Genomic DNA, 25,850 nt, shown 5'->3' with positions numbered 1-25,850 from the left:
CTTGTGAGTTCGAGCCCCTATGTCGGGCTCTGTGCTGACAGCTTGGAGCCTGGAGCCTTCTTCAGATTCTGCGTCTCCCTCTCTCTCTCTGCCCCTAACCCACTCGCATTCTGTCCCTGTCAAAAATAAATGAACATTAAAAAAAAAAGAAAGAAAGTGTAATAAGAGAAGAAAACATCTAAAAATAAAAGTAGGGAGAAGTAGGTAGGTATATCAATACTAAGAATATGATCAGATAAAAAAACAATTAGAAAACAACTGATGTAGGGGAGCATGGGCAGCTTCGTCAGTTAAGTGTGTGACTCTCGATTTCGGTTCAGGTCATGATCTCATACTTCATGAGATCGAGCCCCGCGTCGGGCTTTGTTCTGACAGCTTGGAGCCTACTTGGGTCGGTCGGTCTCTCTCTCTCTGCCCCTCCCCAGCTAACATGCTCTCTCTCTCTCTCCCTCAAACATTTTTTAAAAAGAAAGAAAAAAGAGAACTGATGTAAATGATCAAGGGAAAACCTATATAGATCAATAAACTCTTTTCTGGTCAGTTTTACTAATGTCCTTTGTTATTTAAAAATGGGATAGAAGAGGGGCACCTGGGTGGCTCAGTCGGTTAAGTGTCCGACATCAGCTCAGGTCATGAACTCACAGTTGGGGAGTTTGAGACTCCCGTCGGGCTCTGTACTAACAGCTCAGAATCTGGAACCTACTTCAGATTCTGTATCTCACCCTGTCTCTACCCCTCCCCAGCTTGCTCTCTATCTCTCTCTCAAAAAGTAAATAAAAAACAATAAAAAAATTTTTTAGGAATGTGATAGAAAAATATAATTAAGTTCACAGCCAAGTATCTTCAAAATAATAGTTTAAATATCACTCTTAAAATCCATTAAGTTGTCTAGTTAAAGCTACCTTTAGATTAAAACTGGCTAGGACCATGATTTTTGTATGAATCTTTATAATAGATATTTTCTAAATAACTAGCTGTTATATACAGAAACTGTAAAAATGCCACTTAAATGTAACCTCATGAATTATGTATCATAAAGTAAAAAACAGGGTAACAGCAACAGCATACTACAATGCTGGATGACCAGGACTTGTAGTTTTTTGCCTTTTTTTTTTTTTTTTAATTGAGAATCCACAGTATGACAGGCAGTTTTCCAGACACAGTGAAGTCTCAAAACAGGTGTGTTAAGGCAAGTATCTCCTTATTTGACAGATGAGAAAACTGAGGCTAAGAGATTGTGAAGTACTTTAAACACTGAGTTAATCTAAACCACAAAAATAACCAGGTTAAGCTTACTATTTACAAAATAATCTCCATCTGTACACATGTAGTCTAAAACTAATAAAAGGCAAACTTAACTATAGCTTACTATTTAATCTCCTATGAACACTTGCAAACAATCGTACATTTCTTGTAAAAGCACTGTAGAAAAACAAATATAAGGCTGCATCTTTAAGTAAAAGCTCAATTTTTGAGGGCTAAAACAGTTTCAATTAAAAAGTACTCTTATTTATTTTTTTTTTTTTAAATTTTTTTTTCAACGTTTTTATTTATTTTTGGGACAGAGAGAGACAGAGCATGAACAGGGGAGGGGCAGAGAGAGAGGGAGACACAGAATCAGAAACAGGCTCTAGGCTCCGAGCCATCAGCCCAGAGCCTGACGCGGGGCTCGAACTCACGGACCGCAAGATCGTGACCTGGCTGAAGTCGGACGCTTAACCGACTGCGCCACCCAGGCGCCCCTGAAAAAAGTACTCTTATTTAAAATGCTTATCAAACAACATTGGAGACAGTCAAAAAAAAAAAAAAATAAAATAAAATAAAATGCTTATCAATTAGTAAGTTAAATAAGCTGAAATTTTAAGTGTAAGATATCACAAAAACATACCACTTCAGTAGAAAACTCAGCATGCTACAAGTCACCATTTAGTACATACCAATATTCTAGAACTCATCTTAATGACACCAAAAAAATAGCTAACCTAAATTGTAGCTGATATAAAACTGCATATACAGAACTCAGACACCCTAATAATGACTCTTCTGGATGACAATTTCACACTGTGTATTGCATTTTTTTCAAGTGCATACCCTTCGACACAACAGGAATTTCTAGGAATTTATCTTAGGAAAAAAACTGACAACTACACAAATCTTTTCATACAAGGATTATTTAACTCAATGTCGTTCTTAGCTTTTCCCTAATACGAAACCAAGCATCCCAAGACACAAACTCTAAAATCTATATAGTACATCCATACAATAAAATATCACGCACCCATTAAAAACTACGTACTTCTAAACGTAGATTTTGATTTCTAAATACTATATTAGAAATCACAGCTCCTTTGTGAAATGGCTGGTTGTGAGACTCGGGCAGGAAATGCTTTAAGTGTATGCATCAGCAATATCTTACTGTGCCAAAAACGAAATAGGGGCTCAAAGAATAACGATGCCAAGTCCAAAAGGCTCAGGAGCTAGTTTGAAATGGATCCCATTGGCCAAATTTGGGAAAATGTGTGCCTCAAAAAGAAAAAAGAGAATAATGGATTATACTACAATGAATAAAAAAGAATGAGTCCACAGTAATACTAAAAAAGAAGGAATAGGGGACTCTTCCTTAGAGTGCTAAGAATCAATGTAAAAGGATTTTACATCCACCATCATTGAACTTGATTCAGTTAAGAGATTTTCAAAGGATCTAACACCGTAGAGTGAAGAGTAGTTGGGTAATAGGCCCATAGATTACTCGGTTACTTACAAAGTGAAAAAGGTATCCTTAAAATGGAGAGATCTGATAGTCATTATACCTGGCTGGCATCACCAACACAGAATTTATAACATTACTTATGTGCTCTTGATGTGATGAGATGCAAAAGTTCACTTAGGTAGTTTTATTGACTAAAAAGCTGTCATAATCTAAGCATAAAGAAAGAAAAATCCAGATTGTGGGATATTCTATAGGACAACTGGCCTGAACTCTTCAAAAATGTCAAGGTCATGAGAGACAAGATAAAAATAGGAGATTATTCTACATTAAAGAAAACTGAAACTAACAAGGTATAACAACCAAGTACAATCCATGCTCCTTGATTAGAATCTGAATTTAAGACGAAGCACATGGGTGCCTGGGTGGCTCAGTTGGTTAAATGTCCAACTTCGGTTCAGGTCATGATCTCATGACTTCTGAGTTTCAGACCTGCGTCAGACTCTCTGCTGACAGTTCAGAGCCAGGAGCTTGCTTCGGATACGGTGTCTCCCTCTCTCCCTCCCCCTCCCCACCCAAATAAATAAACATTAAAACATTAATGTTAATTAAAACATTAAAGAAAAAAAGAAAGAATAACTTAAAAAAAAAAATGGGGAGCCTGGGTGGCTCAGTCACTTAAGCACCTGACTCTTGGTTTCGGCTCAAGTCATGATCTCCTAGTTCTTTTTTTTTTTTTTTTAATTTTTTTTTTTTTTCAACGTTTATTTATTTTTGGGACAGAGAGAGACAGAGCATGAACGGGGGAGGGGCAGAGAGAGAGGGAGACACAGAATCGGAAACAGGCTCCAGGCTCTGAGCCATCAGCCCAGAGCCCGACGCGGGGCTCGAACTCACGGACCGCGAGATCGTGACCTGGCTGAAGTCGGACGCTTAACCGACTGCGCCACCCAGGTGCCCCAGTGATCTCCTAGTTCTTGAGCAGGAAACCTGCATCAGGCTCTGGCTAACACCACATAACCTGCTTGGGATCCTCTGTCTCCTTCTCTCTGCCCCTCCCCTGCTTGTGCACATTCTCTCAAAATAAACAAACATTAAATAGATAAGTAAATAAATAAATAAATAAAACAAAGTGCAAACACACCAAACACCTAGAAAGCCCAGCCATAAAAGACACTTGAGGACAATTAAAGAAATTAGATAATATCCATGTTCAATTTCGTTTTATGATATTTGCATTTGGTTATGTAAAAGAATGCCCTTATTCTTAGGAAATACATGCTGAAAAATTCTAGGCAAAGCACCAGGTCATCTGCAACTTGTAAATATACTGCTGAACCATTTGAAAATGTGTTTTGATAAAGCAAATATGATAAAATATTAATTGATAAATCTAGTTAAATGATATATAGTACACTTGTACTATTTTTTCAACTTTTCTGCAAAATTAAAATTTTCTAAAATAAAAAGTTGGGGAAAAACAAATCAAAAGGATGATATATTTTAATTTAATGACATGAAAGAACATTCACAATGAGAAAAAAGCCAATTAACAAAATAATATGCATTAGACAAATTCCTTTTTATAAAAAAAAAAGGTATATACTGTATATGTATATTCCCATGAAGAAAAGACAGACATGCACCAAAATGTTAATGGCAGGAAGTATCTAGGAGTAGATGTCCAATGATTTAATTTTTTCTCCTTTTTTATCTATAGTTTCTAGTTTTAAACGTATTTACATGTATTATTCATGTAATATAACAGTAAATAAAAACAATTAACTTCATCCTGTGTAAGATTTATTCAAGCAACTGAGACAATGGAAGAGAGAAAAGAGAGGGAGGAGAACATGTAAGAGAGAAGCAACAATAGGAAAGAATACTATTGTACTCCTTATTTTGCTGAAGTTAATGTGGACATTTTTAAAATATGTGCCCAGGGGCACCTGGGTGGCTGGGTCGATTAAGTGTCCAACTCATGATTTCAGCTCAGGTCATGATCTCACAGTTGTGAGAGTGAGCCCTGCATTGGTCTCTGTGCTAGGCATGGAGCCTGCTTAAGATTCTCTCCACCCCCCACTGCCCCTCCCCCACCACACACACACCCCTTCTCTCTCAAAAAGAGAAAAACAAAACTTTAAAATGTGTCTAGTCAGATTCCACTGAAATAATTCCATATGCAGTTATAACTTATTAATCAGAGATAAAGAGAGGCCGAAAAGTATCTTGGCAATCCTAGGAATCACAGACCTAGGAATAATAACATTTCCTCACTCCTAATTCATTCCTGCATGGTTGCCACAGTTAACTTAAAACCTGCTCCTACTGCTCCTGTTCTGCAGATTTCCTCTTTGGCACCCTTTTGGCCCATAAGACTATAACAGAGCCTACAAGGCTTTTCACAATGACATTTCTAGCCTCATATCTTGAGATTTACCCTGTGTATCCTGTATTCCAGCCAGAAAAAAAAGGTTTTCCTAAATATTCCATGTGTGCCTAACTCACCATTATATACCTAGCACCCAGCATAAGCATTTAATTTTGCATAGGGTAAGAGATTAAAAAAAACAAAAACAAAACTCTGAAAAAATATATATTTTTTTAAATTCTGTAGTTAGTCTTCTAACACCAAGCTACAACAAAGTATCAAGAAGAACTAAAATTGCCCATATTGCTTTAAATCCTCCATGGAACAAGATGGGGTATTAAGAAATAAACTGCAGAACAAAACAAACCATACAGTAATGCAAGGTTACAGATCTACAAAAAAGCAACATGTCATTTTTTTTTCCCAATCCAAAAAGGTGGTTTTATTAAAGCACGGGGACAGGACCTGTGGGCAGAAAGAGCTGCCACAACATATGATTTTAATCACTGAAACACTGCAAAGTACCTCAGCCAGAAATGAGAAAAGCAGTGGACATAAGTAAGATTTTAGTGATTATATTTCTCTCACTATAATGATTACTTAAGGAAATACATACTTTCCTTAATAAGATAATAAAAAAATATATGATTATTTAAGGAAAACAAAGCTCCTCTGTCCTTCTAAGAGACATGTGTTACAGAACAATCTTATGGATGTTTACAAAAGCTACCTAATATTTTCAAGATTACTTATTCCTGATAATAAAGATAAAGAAACAGCTCCCTGACACAGCTGAAATAAATACAATTTGTCAGTGGTAGTCCCTGAATGTCAACCTTAAGTTTTCAAATTCATTTGGAAAAGTCAGGAAAAAAAAAAATGACCATGTAAAATACTAGGTGTTATTTTCTCTAACTGCAATGCTAGGCCCAGGACTCATGACTACCTTTCAAATGCCCAAAGAACATTTTACATTGTTAAAATCTCCTAGCTTAAAAAAATAAAAATAAAAAAACAAACAAACAGTAACACCACCACCAACAAAAACACAACCTAGGGTACGGTCTATTTGTTACATTATGCACATATAACAACTATCAATTAATTCAATTCTGGCTACTGGGAGGAAGATCATTCCATAAAACAAGGTAGTTTCTAGTAACTTGTTTACTCATTTAAACACAGCTTATCCATCTTACCAGAATAAGTAACTGCCGTGGTACTGTAAGTAGCACTCTGGGTATAAGATGGCACCACAGTAGCTGCAGCTGCTACTGGCTGTACGGTGGAAGATACAGGATAAATGGAGAAAGTAGTGGTAGCTGGACTTGGTGTGGCTGGTTTTATGGCTGTCACTTGTCGAGTCTGCTGGGCTTGTGTATACTGAGTTGCACCTTGGCTATAACCTGCTTTGGGGGCTAAAATGGGAAAGAGACATCAGAAAATTAGAAGGGTGTACCTTGATATTTTTTCTAATTTTCAAGGATATTGACAAACTAAGTATAAACATCAACTGTAAATTTGATGCTAGAAGTTTTTTCTTAGCACAAGGGTTGAAATTCTTACTACCAATTAAATAACACATCTATATAAATTCATCTAATATCCCATTCTCAGATGCTTTCTATGTATTTCCAAAATGGCATTTTGTCCAAATTTACAACTAACTGAATACCAGTACTACTTAAATAACGTTTTTAGAAAAGGTGTGTGTCTGTGTGTGTGTATTTAGGCTAGTCAGTCTAATTTGAGCATTATGCTTAATATTAGGAATAGTGAGCCTCAAATATGTATTTCAATTCACAATAAAAATTTCATTGTTTAATTACGTCAACTTGTTCAAATATACTTCATCACATTTTTATTAATTCATCCATAGTGAACTTCAGTCTAATTTCAACTCATAAGGTGACACTGACTTAAATCTTCAAATGTCCAATGGCTTGAGTGCAATTGTTCTCAAATGGCTAATATTCAGGTTTCTGCTGCCTTTGACCATGTTCAAAATATTTATTTTGCTTTAAGAATCTTAGGAATCTTATGCTTTAAGGATTTTTTAAACGGTATGCTTTAAGAATCTTAGGAACCTTATTATTAAGCCCTAAATTAATAATTAATCATTTATTAACAATCATTAAGGCATACAAGTCTAATTCCAGATAAAGGCCCAAATATCAGAGGGCCAGTACCTTATGCTTAGTTTAGTAAAGGCACCTTAAATAAACTGCAGTTCAGTTTATAAAACTGTTATCTACATGTAGTATGAAACTTGATCCACACAACACACAGATCAGGACATTTTACAAAAGGAAATTAATGTCCAAGAGCTAAATGACTTACAAGTCACATAGTCAATATCAGACCCAAGACTAAACCAAGGCTCTTCTGACTCTTAAATACAATCTAACTTTGATAATTAACTAGGAAGTTCACTACAGATCAGTGTACTCACAAATCATTAGAGAACAAACTAAGAAAAATCAGTCATAACTATAAAAATATTTGTATACCACTTTTAAGAGACTCATAAAAATCTGAGAACTAGAAGTACCCTAGAGAGATCTGGATCAACTACCTCAGTTACTAATAAGAGAACAGAGACGAAAAGAGGTAAAAATCACTACCCACATTAGTGGTAAAGTCAGTACTAGAGGCTAGTCCTACTTTTTCCTAATCCAAGGTTCTACCCACACTCTCACAGTCCTTCAAAAATAATTAAAATAAATGAACTGTCTACTTTTCTGAACTCAGCTGTTTTTAAAAGTTTTCAATTCAATCTCTATTAAAAAAATCCATCTTCAGGGTGCCTGGGTGACTCAGTTAAGTGTCCGACTCTCCATTTCAGCTCAGGCCATGAGGTCACAGTTCTTGAGATCCAGCCCTGTGTGGGGCTCTGCACTGACAGCACAGAGGCTGCTTGGGATTCTCTCTCTCCCTCCCTCTCTGCCGTTCCCCCCAGTTGCACTCTCTCTCTCAAAATAAATTTAAAAACTTAAAAAGGTGGGGGCCTCAAAGGGTCTCCACTGGTTACACAAAGGCAGGCAGCAATACGTTCTGAGCATCTCTAGTGAAGATAAGAATGTGGCCAGAAATTATCACCATAACTCCTTTTGTATAGCTTATTTCACAGCAGGAAGAGAACTGTAAGAAAAGGGCATGATTAGGATTTGTCCCCATGGCCTTCTCTCTTTGGTACTCAAAGGCATTACAACAGCAGAACAGAGAACAAGGCTAAAACCTGCTTCTTTTTAAGTAATGTAACACAATGACCTTAGATGAACTCAAAAGGGTACCTTCATTAAACACAGTGAACAATTTATTTTAGTAGTTTTCAATGAAACTGTATGCTAATAAAACCCACCTGTCTGATAGTAGGTTTCAGCAACAGAAGGCTGAGGCTGGGCAGCAGCTGCTACGGCAGCAGCCGTTGCTGTTGGCTGTTGGTAGTACTGCTTACTATCATAAGCTACAGCAGGAGCGGTGGATCTTACATACGAGTACGAGTCCTAAAGAAAGGCAATAAAAGAAAGTCTTCCTGTAAGTGAAGTGGCAGGAAAAAAAACCCAACTCTACTATATAAAAGTGTAATAAAGGAAAACAACTAACTACAGACCTATGTATAAGAATCAAATTCAAAACAAAGGGCAATCATTTTGGACTTCAAATAAGGTCAAAACCATTTCAAGCAGCATGTTTAACTTTCACATCAGAAAAAAATCACTGAAGCATTTAAAAATAATGCCTATCTTTAAAAACGGATCTCATAGTAAAGACCACCTGTGTGTTCTAAGCTTTGACTGCTCTGGCTTTCTTTTCATTCTTTACCACTATTAACAACATGATGAGTAGCAGCCTCTGGGTGGAGAGGAAAGGGGAACTCAGGTTCCAGGAAGAAAGAACACCGTATATAAGAGTCTCCAAAGCAGTGAAGATCAAGGTGAGCTGGGTGAACTCTGGCACTGCATAAAGTGAGGAGGGGGACATGCAGGTGGAAAGGCTGAAAAAATAGGCAAGGCCCAGAAAATGATGGGTTGCATACACCCTATTAAAAACAATGGATTTATTATATTGTGTCTCTGGACATAATAAAAACAATCACACATGGCAAAAGGAATTCTGAGTTTAGTAACTTGCCCAATAGTAACAGAAAATACTAATGTTATGATTCACATGTCAATTCATTACTGAACAAAATAAATTTATATACTTTAGAAAGAATATAGGAAAACTAGGCAAAGTCCAGAAGGATCTGAGTTTAAAAACAGATCCTAGGGGAGCTGGGTGGCTTAGTCAGTTAAGCATTCAACTCAATTTTGGCTCAGGACATGATCTTGCATGAGTTTGAGCCCTGTGTAAGTCTCTGTGCTGACCCTGCTTGGGATTCTCTCTCTGTCCCTCCCCCACCCCCTCCCTCAAAACAAACATTTAAATCAATCAATCAATTAATAAATAAATAAATACAGATCCTAAAAGCAAACAAACAGAAAATGGGTTACTAAAACATGAGGACCAAATTTAGTAAGTAGTAATTTAGTGTCATAACAAACATAGTACTACTATAAAAGGGAATTAGATCTTTGGGTTCCCAAAAGACTGAACCAAAAGCAACTAAATGAATAAGAGCAGTCATCAATTTGTTACATACCAAGAAAGAATACCTTGAGCGGAACAATGTACAGGCAACAGTTTTCTGTCCTTGTTAAATTTCAAGAGAACACTATGTAACTTGTTTGGCCTATATAGCTTAGGCTCGTGGTTCTCAAAAGAGGAGACACAGCCTGTGTTCCAAATGGATGAATAATGCCATAATACAAACAAGGAGCATCTTCACTATGTCTTCATTTTTCTGAAAACCTTGGTTAATATTTAACCAGTAATTAATGGAAAATATTTTTAATTAAAGCAGACACAGATACAAAATGGAGTTGAATGGACTCAGGGGAATTACTAACATAAAACTCACTGCAAGGATGCCCCTAAATTACCTATGAACACACACTCACTTCATCATTACAGGTAGATTTCCGAAGACCCAAGTTTGAAAGCACTGGCTTGGACATTGTATCACACACTATGGCCATTGAAGCATGTATGTCAAGACTACTGGAACCAGTAGTTTTCTTACCTGGTAGTTCTGTGTAGTAGCTGGGGGTGGTGGTGGTGGTGCTTCTTGTTGTCTCTGGGTATAACCGTAGTCAGTTGCTGTATGTGCAGTGGGGTAGCCTCCATAAGCAGCAGCTGTTGCAGCAGCTGCAACAGCTACTGGAGCAGGCCTGGCAACTGCAACTGTGGCGGCCGCTGGTGCATAGGCAGCAGTAACTGTGTGAGCAGCTACTGGAGCCTGATGGACAGTGTAGCTAGCAACTGTAGTTGGATGAGAGTAGGCTACACCCGAAGCTGGCTGCTGGCTATATTGTGGAGTAGAAGAATAAAGATAATACAATTTAGTTGTAAAATCTAAGCATTTAATAAAATACAAAGCACATTTTCAAGAAATTTAATCACAGGCTACAAAACACCAAGTATTTGAACTCAATAAACCTCCTAGTCAATACCGTATTTGTTACTGTTGTATAGTTTCTATTCCTTAATTTTAAAACATTGGATAGTCACACATACTACGCTTAAGATCATGGACCATATCACAAAGCAGGGATGACAAACTGGGATAAAAAGCAGTACTAGGAAGAAAAGAAAAACTGATGAAACTAGGAATTTTAAAAAATATTTGTTTGTAAAGTTCTTTATTCTTGTTCCATAGTTAAAAAAAACTCTACAAAGAAATCATGTTAAAAATATTGAGTTCTAACTCCAATTACAGAAAACATTTAAGGGAGAAACTATTACTTATTTGACATAAGAAATACTTCTGATACCCTAGGGCAGTACTTATCAACTGGAGGAGATTGTGCCCTCCAGGAACATTTGGCTATGTCTGGAGATAATTTCTGATGGTCAAATTGCAGAGGAGGTGGTGGTGATTGATGTGTGCTACTGGCACCTAGTGGGTAGAGACCATTGATGCTGTTACTTATCCTACAATAAACAGGACAACTACCCACAACAAAGAATTATCCAAAGAATGTCAATAGTGCTGAGGTTGAGAAATCTTGCTCTAGGGCACAAAACCTACAATGGACTATCTATGATTTTAGATAAATTACCCAAGTTACAGGCAGCATTTCATTACATACATTTATTTTTCTCTTAAAAATGTAGCACATGTTGCAAAAGAAGACCTAAGTCAGATGCTTTTCAATCATAACCATTTAAAACATAAAGAGGCAAAAACATTTTTCAAAACTGTAGATCAAATAAATTTCCAGCTAAAGTTCTCAGAAAAATGTTTCATTTTTAAATTGAGAGTCTATGTCATATAAAACCAAGGCTTACAGATGTTAGCACATGAAAGTGTATTTGTTATTCTAATACACTTAGAATTACACTTAAGTTTTATTATCAAGGCAGAAATGCCTTCTAAAAAAAGGAAAGCCCCAACAGTTATTTTAGCTGACAGGTTTTAGATGACCGTAAGTTTTAATATGAGCCAACAAGTTAAGAATAGCTAAGAAAAAAAATACCCGACGTAAGCTGAAGCTGCACTAATAGAGTGTCTGATTCATGGGTTATAGTACAGGATATTCTTCACTGGTGTGCACAATACCATACAAATATGGCATACAATTAAAATTTGGGGCCATCACATTTTAACCATATTAGGGAAAACACTGATAATTATAATGTATTCAAAGGGAATCAATATGAAACTTATAAGTATGGGTATTATTTCACATAAAAAGTAGAGGACCTGGGAACATTCAGTCTAGAAGAGATGACTGGGGAAGATATGAGAGCTGCCTTCTAATAGAAGAGACTTACTCCATGCTGCTCCAGAGAACAGAACTAGAACCAATGGATGGAAGGGTGGCAGATTTCAGCCCAATATGAAAAAGAAAAAAAAACAAAAACTTAGAACAAAGTCCAAAGAAACTCTTATAATTTATATTTGGAAGAGGTTTTCCACATTTTGATATTAAAAATAGCTAATAATTTCTACATATATGACAACTGAAAGACAGGAAAAGGGAAATTTAAATAGTGGAAAATTGGTTTGGGATTGACATTTTCTATGGATAATTCCACAGCCTTAAGAAAAAAATGCCAATAACATATTATACTTCTTCAAAATTCCTAGAACTGAGAAAAAGAATTATATTTAAAATATAAATACACCAGTTCTGTGAAACTTATATTTAACATTTACTGATAAAATTTCACACATTCAGACTACACTGCATAAAAGGGGTTTGTTTATATAAAAATTTAGATAGCCTTGGACTCCTATACAGTTTCCATTCACCCCACGCTATTTATCAAAATATTTGTTCACACTTCTTGATCCCCAAAACTTGTCCTACAGGACAAAAAAGAGAGTGGGAATAGAATAGGAACATTAAGTCAATTTGACTTATACTGCCTCTGATCCTTAAAAGACCCTCTGACTAAGAAAGGGAGGACAACATGCTCTGGTTTAAGCCCACTGTCCCCTCATAATTATTAACAGTACTCTCTCACACCCATGTGTCTTGGCTTGAACAATAAATCTTATAATCACCCTTCCCAGTAACCATATAAAAAGTATGTCAATACCTTTAGCAATTATCATAAAGTACATGCCTAGGGCTGCCTAACCCAACTGCTCTTAGCCAGATACCTACCCATCATCTGGGCTGAAACTATATCCTCTACCAAAAGCATCATGATGAACGATGATCTAGTCCCAATTCCCAGGGGTTTAAGGGCTAGGGCAACTGTCTGCTGTTCAAAATAAAGATTCTCTGGTTATCTTAAACCCATCTGGGAAATTCTTTTTCAACTTGAAATATCCTTAGAAAAACTGCCTTTAATGTGATGTATATGACCAGCCTGGACCACACCAATTCAATTAAATATCTACTGGCTAAGTCTAAATAAGTAAATTTTTAAAAATTCAAGTTCCAATTAGTTTAAGCAAAATTAGTCTTAGGTCGAAATATTTTAAACCAAGGATTGTGCCTACTTTGGAGTGTTAGAATAAAAGGTCTTAAATTATATCCCTACATAAAATTTAAGGCTTAATGGTCATTAATTTTTTAAAATAAAACTGGACAAGTAATTAAGAACCCAAGTCTTGTAATAAAAATTTATTTGTGAAATGAGAAGACTTTCATTTTCATTCAGAAGAAGCTTCCATTTAGATAATATCCTTTGTGAATAAATTAAGTCTAATAAACTTCAGTCAGTTTTAAACCAGGACAAACTAAATAATTAACCACAAAACAAACATATAAAAATATGTGGAAGCAAGGTTATGAAATACTTGAAGAATCAGACATAAAATGGAAAGGTATTTCTCTTGGGGGTTGAAAAATAAAATATTTAGGGAATTATTAATATTAAAGAGTAATGACACTTTTTATATTCTTGGACTTAAACTGGAGGTTAATGGCCAGCTCTCTCCCCTTCCTTACCAGAAAGTGAAACCAACCAGAGACCTTACCACAACAGATAGCTGACCAAAATCACCAGACAGTTGGAAAAAAGCCTACTATAAACTGCAAAAGAAACAGGATTGATCCAAAGAAAATGAATATCTCAAGGCAACAAACAAGAATTTAAAAAACTCTGATTTATCCATAAAATAAAAACTTTACACTCTGATAGAAGATAAAGTTGAGGGATACAGACAAGATCAGAATATGAAAACTAGAAAAGAGAAGATAATCTAGGAAGTCCAATATCCAATTGGAAAGAATTCTGAAAAGAAAAGAAAAAACCAAATGAAAGAAATTAAGAAATAGTATTTCCCATTCTGGAAGGGAAGCATACATTTTCAAATTTAAAGGGACTACAGAGTGCAAAATTGAATGAAAGAACTACATCTAGAGACATATAGCATTTTACAACACTTCAAGGTTTAAAAAAAAAAATCTTTCAAGTCTCCAGAAAGAAAAAAAGTCAGCTGTATACAAATAAATGAAAATCAGACTTTTACTGATAACACTAGTGGCTAGAAGACAGCAGACTGTCTTAAAAATTCAAGAAAAGATGATTATTAATACAGAGTTCTGTACCCAGCTAAACCATCAAGACAGAATTACTATTTTTTTTGACATTCGAGAACTGAAAGAGTTTACTACCTATACACCACCCCCCTCTCCGAAGTAACTAACATGAGGATGTACTTCAATAAAAAATAAACCAAGAAAAAAAAAATGAGATCCTATAAACAGTGGATCCAAATCCAGGAGAGAGGAGAGGCCAGGTCAGCAGCTGTGCAGCAGACCGACACAGGCAATGAGCTTAGACTGTAAGTAAAAACAGTATAGAAGTCTCCAGGAGAGAAATGTCCAGGAAAACAGGATTGGACAAGGGACAGTATACCAGGAGCCTGGAAAAATCTTAAGATACAATCAAGGCACCAAAAAGATGGGGGGGGGGGGGGCGGGTGGTAATGAAAGGCTTCAGCAAATATGAAATTGCTCAAGAAAGGCATGATCCTGGTAAAAGACACCACAGTTAAGCAATCAGTAGGATGTAAAAAACATCCATTTGAACTTGAACCTAGGAAGATTGTTCTATTAAGTGGCACAGGGTTGTAAAAATGGAACAAACATATTAGAAATGATAATCGTACACCACCACCACTTGGCTCCACAGTAAGTACTACTATTTACAATCATAAAAGAATAAAAGTTTTTGCATTAAAGTTTCAGAATCAACCTAAATTACAGAAGACAAACTACGATTACAGAATATAACATAAATGTTAATCACAAGTACAACCACAGCTAAGTTGGGGGATGGGGTGGGGAAAGAGGGAAAGTAAAGCACCAGAGTTCCAAGATTCTTTTCCTAAAATAGAGAGTACTGAGAAACTGACTACCTTTGATGGAAATGGAGTGTTGAAGTAAGAGAAATAGGCATATCAATGAATTTGGAAGGAGAAATGAGAAGCATGAGAGAGTATGTACTAACTCCTGACTGTAGGAAGTCAAAATATAATGCATAAAAAAGTTGATAAATTAAGATACAGAGAAGCATATGATTTCATGATATGCAGGTTAGAAATAAAACCAGAATGCACTAAAAGTAAGGGTCTCTACAAAGTGGAACTGGGAAGAAGGGAGAAGGAAAATAAGGGAATTTTTTCATTAAAAGCCCTTCTATACTATTTTATTTTTGATTACAGTATTATTACTCTAGGGGGGAGCATGAAAGTATTGGAATAGAATTCTCAAACTGGCAACTTGAATAACCGACGAACCACCCACCACAAATTTAAGATACTCCTAATTTCTACATTTCTGGACTAACCTATACCCAACCCTGAGCCCATTTTTAGCATTTGCAAGTTCCATTAGTATGAGTTGGCTATTATACTAAAGTTATAGTCGCTACTGACATTAAAACAACTATGTGTACCAATGACTTGTCCATATAAGTGGCATCTGGTAACAGGGAAAACATTTCTATACCTCTTTTTTTTTTTTTAAGTTTATTTATTTAAGTAATCTCTACACCCCACATGGGACTCAAACTCACAACCCTGAAATCAAAAGTCGTATGCTCTTCAGATTGAGCCTGCCATGCTACTCTCTATACTTTTTAATCTTTATACAAGTGATTTTCAAAATGTGATCCAAGGACTACTAGGATCCAGGAGGTTATCCCTTTTTCAGTTACAGATTGCTTTCATATAATTTAATCCAAATAATTTATTGCTTTCATATAATTTAATCTAAACAATTTAATAAAAATCTCTGTAAAAGTGTGAGGTAAGGCCTCTTGTCTCACTATTTTGGGGGGATAGTAATCTAGTTATTTTTCATAAAGAAATTTGGGGTTAACATGTGGTAATTTTATTCTTATTTTAAAATGACTTAATAATTTTAAGTTTTTACTTATTTTGAGAGACAGAGCAAGCAAGGGAGGGGCAGAGAGAGAGGGACAACAGAACCCCAAGTAGGCTCCACTCTGTCAGCACAAAGCCTGATGCAAGGCTAGACCTCTCAAACTGTGGGATCATGACCTGAGCCAAAACCAAGAGTCGGATGCTTAACCGACTGAGCCACCCAGGTGTCCCAATAAATATTTTTTTAAATTCTAAGACAGTAAATGTAACCCACATAAACAAAAGCTCTTTGGGGTCTTCAATAATTGTAACTGCTTGAGGGGTCCCAAAACTGTAAGCTTCAAGAACCACCATTTTATCATAGAGCATTAACTTAGAGTCTATAATGGTATTCATCATTCATTTCCCCACTCTTTAAATTATATCTTTAAACAAAAACATTTCCTTCTATTCTGTAACAGGGAAACAGTTCTCCAGGAAAATGAGCAGTGCACACGGTCAGAGCCCTATATCTGCTGCCTACAGCTGCAATAACCCTATCCAGGGCTCCAAATCTCCCACTTTGCCTACTGTGCTGCTCAACAAACATCATTTTCTGTGTTAGCAGACATGAAAGGCATTGGGAAGCAATGGCCTAGAACTCTGGGACTCCCACGAGAACCAGCACAGAAGGTGAATTAGGAAAAAATCCATTCCCCCCACTTCTTTTAAAGATTTTTTAAAAATGTTTGTTTTGAGGCATACGTGGGTGGAGGGACAGAGGGAAGGAGAGAGAGAATCCCAACAAGCAGGCCCTGCCCTGTCACCACAGAGGCCACACGTCAGGGCTCTTGGGGCTGGTTCCTACAAACCATGAGATCACAACCTCAGCAGAAATCAAGAGTTGGACACCCAACCAACAAAGCCACCCAGGGACCCCCATTTCCCCTTTTAAGGGAAAATTGTAAAAGAAACTTTACTATCTCAGCCTTGGCTCTGGGGAAAGGGGAAAGAAGTCTCCCCGGACAATTAATCACAAGCCAGCCTTCCCCTAGTTTGGGCTCTGGAATGCACATTCTCTAACTAGGAACACTCCCAGCTAAGAAGTTCGCTTAATGTATCTCTGGGCTGATAGTGCTTCCAGATGCCACAAAACACATTTTCCTCTCTAAATGCTACAATGTTCCAAGAAACAGGAGCTCTCAATAAAAACACAACAAAACCCACAAGGAAACAAGTTACTATGAGCAAGAGTTTGCAGAATAAAAAAAAAAAATTTGAAAAGACTAGAAGCATTAGAATTATTAGATACAAAATATAAAATAAGTACACTAAAAAAAAGTAAAAGAGACTATCAAAACTAAGACCAAGGACCAAGAAATTGATCAAACACAACCAGATGAATTTTTAAAAGAACAAAACTTCCAGAAACAAAATACACTATATATAAAAATTATAATCAGGAATTTAGAAAGGCATTACATAACTGATTAGACATGGCTGACAAAAAAAAAAATTAAACTTAAAATTGTCTCCAAAATTACTTAGAATGGACAGAGACAATGAGGTGAAAAATATTAAGAGGTTAAAAAATCAGGAGGAAAGAAAAAAAGTGGTAAGTTACATCTAAGTAGAGTTGCAAATGGAGAAAAAAGAAACACACCTAAAATGAATGTCTGAGATATCCTAAAATTAATAAAAAAAATAACAATCCTGAGATTCAAGAGCCCCAACAAAGAGAAGCACTGAGGGAAAACAATTTGCCTACAGAGCCTAAGTGATGACTTCTCAATAATGAGAAACATGAGATTAAAAACACACACAACACACACACAAAATGTTACCAGTAGACCCATATTTAAGGACATTTTTAAAGATTTCCTTTAGGAAAAATGAAAATGATCTCAGAATGAATAAACTTATGTTTAAAAAGTGGTAAATATAGGGTGCCTGGGTGGCTCAGTCAGTTAAGCAACCAACTTGTGGTTTCAGCTCAGGTCATGATCTCATGATTCTTCAGTTCAAACCCCACATTGGGCTCCATACTGACAGTGCCGAGCCTGGTTGGGATTCTCTCTCTCTACCCCTCCCTGCTCGTGTTCTCCTCTCTGTCTCTCTCAAAATATATAAACTTAAAAAAAAAAAGTGATAGAGATGCCTGGGTTGTTCAGTTAGTTAAGCTGCGACTTCGGCTCAGGTCATGATCTCTCTGTGAGTTCGAGCCCCTCATCGGGCTCTGTGCTGAAAGTTCAGAGCCTGGAGCCTGCTTCGGATTCTGTGTCTCCCTCTCTCTCTGCCCCTCCCCCTACTCGCACTCCCTTTCTCTCTCTCTCAAAAATAAACATTAAAAAAAATTTTTTTTAATGGTAAATATGAAAGTAAGTTTAAATAATCACTAATATGGGGCACCTGGGTGGCTCAGTTGGTTGAGCCTCTGACTCTTGATTTTGGCTCAAGGTCATGATCTCATGGATCATGGGTTCAAGCCCTCCACCCCCCTCTGCCCCTCCCCGACTTGTGCGTGCTCTCTCTCAAAATAAATAAATAACTTAAAAAAAAAATCACTGACTATATAATTTTGTTCAACAATGACTAGTTGTGGGGTTAAAAAAAATCTAAAATATTGTATAATAATGGCACAAAATCAGGAGAGGATTAAGATTAAAGCATTTTATAGGGAAGCAAAAATAACAAAAACAGGGAGGGGCACAAAACAGAAGAGACTCTTAAATATGGATGGGGCGCCTGGGTGGCGCAGTCGGTTAAGCGTCCGGCTTCAGCCAGGTCACGATCTCGCGGTCCGTGAGTTCGAGCCCCGCGTCGGGCTCTGGGCTGATGGCTCAGAGCCTGGAGCCTGTTTCCGATTCTGTGTCTCCCTCTCTCTCTGCCCCTCCCCCGTTCATGCTCTGTCTCTCTCTGTCCCAAAAATAAATAAACGTTGGAAAAAAAAAAAAATTTTAAATATGGAGAACAGAAGGTTGCTGGAGGGGTTGTGGGAAGGGGGATGGACTAAATGGGTAAGGGGCTTAAGGAATCTACTCCTGAAATCATTGTTGCACCATGTGCTAACTTGGATGTAAGTTATAAAAAATAAATTATACAAAGTTAAAAAAAAAAAAGGCACGAAAGAAAAAAAAATAAAGCATTTTAAGTCCTTATATTGTTTAGGAGAGTAAAGATAATGATTAACTTTGGACAGTGTGAAATATCCATATTAAATTTCTAGAGCAACCATTGTAAAACAGAAACAATGTTTAATACCTAATGTTGTAAAAGGAATGAGAAAAAGTCTCAATCAAGAAAATGTAGACTGCTTCTGTCACTCACATTATTAAAGGTGTTTTTTTTTTCCTCCTCTGGAAAACATACTCTGTGTGTGTGCACTATTTTTAATTTTGGATAAAATGTCAAATTGATTGATAGACAAAATGTTTTTTTCTTTTTCATGGCATTCAAAACACAATTCGATCTTTTCATGAGTCCAAATTTAATGCTCAACATTGTTGGACTTCTCTAAATTTTCCAGGTCAAATTATGGCATTTTATGTATCTACCAAAGCACTGAGAGATTTTTTTTCTTTTTTTTCTAACGTTTTAATTTACTTTTGAAGGAGAGAGAGACAGAGCATGAGCAGGGGAGGAGCAGAGAGGGAGACAGAATTTGAAGCAGGCTCCAGGCTCTAAGCTGTCAGCACCGAGCCCAACATGGGGCTCGAACTCACAAACTGTGAGATCATAACCTGAGCTGAAACCAAGAACTGGACACTTAACTGACTAAGCCACCCAGGTGCCCCTGGCACTTTTTATATTTTTGAAGTAATTTAACAAATTATTTACAGAAGATTAAGGGCTAATAAAAACCTATTAGAAACCCAAATTTTTATTCCGTATGTTCTTGGTTTTAAAACAAACCACGTTCCCTGAGCCTAACTGCTCATCAACTTTTATGCACAAACCACAACATTTCTATCTCATAAATGTGGAATCCAGATTTCAAATGTATCTCCAATGAGTTCTAATTTATTACTTCTGGCTCTTCTTCCTGCACCTGAACTGTCAAAATACAATGCTTAAAAAGTTTTTTAGAACATTTGATGGCTCCTTTTTTTTTTTTTTTTTTGAGAGACAGTCATCTTCTTTGCTCCATACAAACATTTTCAATTTTAAGTCTGGAATGATCAATCTAATCAATCTTTTCCTTTCTACACCATCAACTTCCTTCCGATTATCTTTGAATACATACGTACCTTCAGTATCTGTCCACTGATGAATCCTATCCAGTAAATTGTGATGCATAAACATTACAAAAAGATGAAAGAATTCTGCCATATACACTTCTAGCAAATTGAGATGTTGAAGATCTTGTCACAGAATATTAGAAGTCCTTCCTACTGACTGATTAGATGAGAATACCATATTTACTTTTTTTTGAGAGAGAGAGACAGGAGAGGAGAGAGAGCAGGGGAGGGGCAGAGAGAGAGAGAGAGAGAGAAAGAGAGAGAGAGAGAGACACACACACACACACACACACACACACACACACACACACACACACACACAAGCAGGCTCTTCACTCTCGGTGCAGAGGCCAATGAGGGGCTCAAACTCACCAACCATGAGATCATGACCTGAGCGGAAATCAAGAGTCATATACTTAACCGACTGAGCCATGCAGGTGCCCTTACCATACTTACCTTTTAATCCTTAGAAAAACTTGATTTTTCACTGATTCCTGACTTAAAAAAAATGTCATCTAGGATATTGTATCTAAAGATTCTTAGTCTGAGATTTTGCTTTTACAATCAATGTCACTATCATTAGTCTACAGTGATCCTGTTTTTTGGCATTCGTGCTATTTATCTAATAATTGTCAAATATTTTCCTGTTAATTTTCTTTTCTTTGCCAATATGGACAAAGTATGAACAGCTTGGAATCCTCAACTGTGCTGAAGGACAAAACTAAAAGCCAACTATAATGGTAGTGTCTCTTTCATATGTCTTCAAAGATGCAAAGATGAGGACAATGCAATCAATGTCCTCCAGTTATTTCACTATTGTACTACCCTTCTAGGTGATTCCAACATTCCTCCATTTTTCTATCATATTAATCTTTCTTAGTGTAGTTGGGAATAAGTGACAAGAGGAAATAATTCCTAGGATGATGAAACAGCAAAATGTTTCAAGACATAGAAAAGTAAAATCACTAAAATCCCATATGGTAAATCTTAAGACTTATAAAAAGGACCCAATGGATCCATACAGTAATTGCAAGATAAAAATGAATTTTACTCCACTTTTAAAAATTAAGCAGATTTTCTTTGAAGACCTCTAAAAAGGAACAAGTCATGAAATGTCAATCCTTTTAACTGTTTATAAATAGAACTGCTCAAAAAAGAAATTCACCAACTATTAGGTACAATAAAAGCTGATGGATACTATAAGGTAATTAAACCAAAGTGCCTTGTAACTTTCCAAACTCAAGAAAAAATACATTCTTCATTATTTCACAAACACATTAACATTTCTTCAGTTAAAGATATGAATATTCACAGTAAGTAAAATGAAAAACAAAACAAAACTAGGGTGCCTTGGTGGCTCAGTCAGTTGACTGACTCCTCTGATTTCAGCTCAGGTCATCTCCTCACAGTCCGTGGGTTCAAGCCCCATGTGGGGCTCTGCGCTGACAGTGTGAAGCCTGCTCGGGATTCTCTGTCTCCCTTTCTCTGCCCCTTCCCTGCTCGCTCTCTCTCAAACATAAACAAACATTAAAAACAAAAAACACACAAACTAAAAATAGGCTCCTGATATTTCAGATCAATTTTTTATTGTCAAGTGTTTTACAAACTTACCAGGAGTATTTTCAGTAGTTTTTTGATTTCATAAATGTAGATAAGGAATTATAAATGTGTACAATAAGATACTGAAGTCCTTAATAAAGCTAGGATAACCAGATATTCTCAAAGTAATAGACAGCCAGTGAAGATTTTAAGCAGAAAAGTGGTGTGACTGAATTTACATTTTATGATGAGTATTCTGTTTACAATAAAAAAAAAAATGGTTTGGGATGTGTAGGACTGGGAGAGTGAGAGAAGCTATAAAGCCATCTTCATAAATAACAGCACTTCGCCCTCATCTAGATGATTATTGTTTAAAAGGTTTTTGTATTGTTTCCTATCTTTCAGAATGAAAGACCATGGAAGTGCATCTCAAACTCCACAGTGAGAATCCTCCAATTCCCCATTTTAGTATTTCATTTAAACTCAAGTATGATCATTATCATGGCATGGCTATTTGCAGGTATATTTGTCCTCCCACAGGACATCCCACGAAAGCATAAACTCCTTCAGTACAGAGACTGCACATATATATTGTAGATATTCATTAAATATTACATGTTACTCCCTAAAAATGTATTTTAATATACATATTATATAGGAAATATCTTTTAAAGCCCAATGTAATCTTTATTTTATTAGTATGTCCTCTACAAGCCTGAATTAAAGAGCTGCACTGCACATAGCTTTCACACAGCACTAAGGAATACTATACTCTGAACAGTGACCCTAATTCTGAGGAAGGAGTGCCAAGGGCAATTTATGGCCAAGCATAGTGGGTGCACTGCACACCTTCAATCATTTAGCTAAGTAATTCTAACATACTTTGTCAATTACTACACTTATAAGCCCAAGGCCTGTCTTCTGATTAACATGATGGTGTACTTCTGAAAACTAATTTGGCTGATTTAACGAATATGTCTATTTAAACAGCTATACATTATAATCCAACTGCTTATAAGCATAATTCTATCTCTGGGATCTCTATTTTATTCCGGTTATCTATTTGTCTATCCCTGTAACTGATTAATATGACATTCTCCTGTTTAATAAAGTTTGGGTATATGATAATACAAGACCTTCCTTGTCATATCTTACAAGACTGTTATGACTACTTTTGGACAAACACTATTTTCATTACCAACATTAGAATCTCTTTATCAAGTTAACCCCTGTCCCCCAAGACTGTTGATTTTTATTGGAATTGCATTATATAGATTACATAGAAGAAAGTTGATAACTTGATGGTATTTTTTCACTCCACGGACCCAGTCCATCCTCATTTATTTATGTATTCTTTTATGGCGTTTATATCCTAATGTATTTTTTCCTTAAGTGTTTTGTAGATCTCATTAGTTCTATTTCTACTTAATAGGTTTTGTGGCTATATAAAAAAAGATTTATTTTGAAATTTAATAATCTAACACAATATTGCTGAAACAGGAATGTTACCAATTCCTGCCTGATTATAGATTCAGAAAATTTGCTAAGTACTTACTATTTCTCTTATTTTTGTCTGTTGGCTGCAAATAAAATAATCATGTTGCTTGCAAATAAAAAATTTCCGGGGTACCTGGGTGGCTTGGTTAAGTGTCTGATTCTTGATTTCTGCTCAGGTCATGATCTCAAGGTTGGTCATGAAATTGTGCCCCTGGTCAGGCTTAGCATGGAGCTTGCTTGGGATCTTTCTCTCTCTCTCTGCCCCTCCCCTGCTCATTCTCTCTCAAAATAAATAAACTTAAAAAAAATCTCCTTCCTTCCCCATTAAAATGACACGGTGGCAGGGGGAGTGGGGGAGTGGGAAGCACCTGGGTGGTTCAGTAGGTTGAGCATCTGACTCTTGATTTTGGCTCAGGTAGTGATCTCACATTTGGAGAGACTCCCATTGACAGCACAGAACTTGCCTGGGATTCTCTCCCTTGAGCGCGCGCGCTCTCTCTCTCTGCCCCTCCCCTCCCCTCAAGTGTCCTCGCTCTTAAACATTTAAAAATAAGTAAAATAAAAAAAACAAAATGACACAAATTGAGGCCCATCAATTGATACTCAATTACCTACTTTTAAAACATTTTACCTTGAGATTATGAAACTCTATACATTAAATATATGAAAGACATCAACTAATGAATTCCTTTAAAACCCTTATAGTATTATTCAAATATCTATACTTCATAGAAAACTAACATTGGTAAAATGCCTACTGAAAATCAGGACCAGGGTAGGAAGTTTTTATATTTAATCTTCACCTCAAGGTAAGTCAGGTGAGGGAACAGTCTCAGAAAGATGAAGTGATTTGGCCAAATGACTGATGGGATAGAGCTGAGATTCAAATCTGAAGTCTCACAAGCTCCAAATTCATGCTCTTCCCATTAGAGTATACTGTAAAGCAGTTTACAAAAGCACAGTCAAGCATACACCTTAAACATTCTCTACAGGAATATTTTGGCTCACACTACCCTTAAGGCTACTAATAACATAGGCAAGAAATATCATCAATGTAACAGTAGTAATCCTTTTGGAAAGAAAATTTTCATTATTTCAAACTCATTCAAGCATTATGAATCCTAAGATCTCTGATTCAACAATGAAAGAGCTGATATAATTAGCAGTTGCAGAATTTTTTTTATAGAGCCAGTAAATTTCCATCACTGTGATTGGTTTCAAAAACCTGTTCACCTGGTTTTTCACCTTCTCAGTTAGGGATTACTCCTTTTTTACCCTACTAATGTTACTCTCATTCTTTCCTCAAGAGAGTATTCTTAACACTATATTCAAAATAAACTAAAAAGGAAAGAAAAAAAAAATTCACCAGCTATCAACCTACCCAAGTTATCTTAGTGATGTAAGGAGATACTTAACCTTTAGGAACAGACATACTAAACAGATCTTAAGAATCACTGATGAGGGGCGCCTGGGTGGCGCAGTCGGTTAAGCGTCCGACTTCAGCCAGGTCACGATCTCACGGTCCGTGAGTTCGAGCCCCGCGTCGGGCTCTGGGCTGATGGCTCAGAGCCTGGAGCCTGTTTCCGATTCTGTGTCTCCCTCTCTCTCTGCCCCTCCCCCATTCATGCTCTGTCTCTCTCTGTCCCAAAAATAAATAAACGTTGAAAAAAAAAAATTAAAAAAAAAAAAAAAAGAATCACTGATGAGATGCCTTCTTTTGAATTAGCAGATGCTGAATTTAAACTAATGTCCAGATGATAGTCAAAATCCACTTAAACATTTATCCTTAAACAACATTTGCTAAGATTCTGAGAATATGGGGGTAAAGTAATTATTTTATATTTTTATAAAATCTCTACCCAAAAGCCTTTAAATTCAATAAATATTAGATATAAAAAGGGTAAAAAAGAAAGTTACCAAATGATTTTTTTCAAATAGCTAACTTTAAATTATTCAATGATACATTATGAATTATATATAGGACAAAGAAAATTAGTTTAAGCAAAAGCTAAAGATTTAGGTTATCCAGGTAACAAATAGCTTGATTAGATAGAAAGAGGACAAGGAACTTGTATGTCCAAGGCTTGTCTAAATAATAAAGGGAGGGGCGCCTAAGTGGCTCAGTCAGTCAAGCTCTGATTTTGGCTCAGGTTTGTGAGTTCCAGCCCCCTGTAGGGCTCCGTGCTGTCAGCTCAGAGCCTGAAGTCTGCTTCAGATTCTAGGTCTCCCTCTCTCTGCCCCTCCCGTTCATGCTCGCTCTTTCTCTCTCTCTCTCTCTCAAAAACAAATATTAAAATAAAAAAAAATTATAAATAAATAAGGGAAATTGGCTATTTAAAACTCTCAAAGAAATGTTTATGTCCTATTAATAGTAAAATATAATGGGATTATATTACTATTTTATTATATATATAATACACATAATATATATTATTTTACACATTTATTACACATACATGTATCTGTATATGCCACAACCCCTTTCAAAAAGTAAAAACTATGAGTACTTCTCTATCACTGCCAATGAATGAATTAAAAAATTGATTTTGAGCCTATGTAACTATCAGAAAACTTTTTTTTCTATTGAGAACTATGTTTCCCCACATTCTTTGCTACACTAAGTCT

The 25,850-nt window shown here is 36.3% G+C and overlaps 1 protein-coding gene across 2 annotated transcripts in view; it reads right to left on the bottom strand.

The window, feature by feature from the left end:
- ZFR (zinc finger RNA binding protein) overlaps positions 1 to 25,850 on the bottom strand; it is an 83,630-nt gene that overhangs the window by 53,621 nt on the left and 4,159 nt on the right. Inside the window, exons 3-6 of one of the 2 annotated variants that reach the window (XM_047093706.1) lie at positions 11,958 to 11,981; positions 10,204 to 10,486; positions 8,440 to 8,584; positions 6,278 to 6,496 (exon numbers count right to left, since the gene is read on the bottom strand). In XM_047093706.1, the coding sequence (XP_046949662.1) occupies positions 6,278 to 6,496; positions 8,440 to 8,584; positions 10,204 to 10,486; positions 11,958 to 11,981 (671 nt within the window). The remainder of the gene's footprint in view (positions 1 to 6,277; positions 6,497 to 8,439; positions 8,585 to 10,203; positions 10,487 to 11,957; positions 11,982 to 25,850) is intronic. The other variant, XM_047093713.1, reaches the window with a different exon arrangement.

This window comes from Lynx rufus, unplaced genomic scaffold (assembly GCF_022079265.1).
Source record: "Lynx rufus isolate CCGP_SWC_20201006 ecotype Redwood Valley unplaced genomic scaffold, mLynRuf1.p SCAF_1, whole genome shotgun sequence".
Taxonomy (NCBI): Eukaryota; Metazoa; Chordata; class Mammalia; order Carnivora; family Felidae; genus Lynx; species Lynx rufus.
Note: the sequence above shows the minus strand (reverse complement) of the source record. Positions and strands in the feature narration are given on the sequence as shown.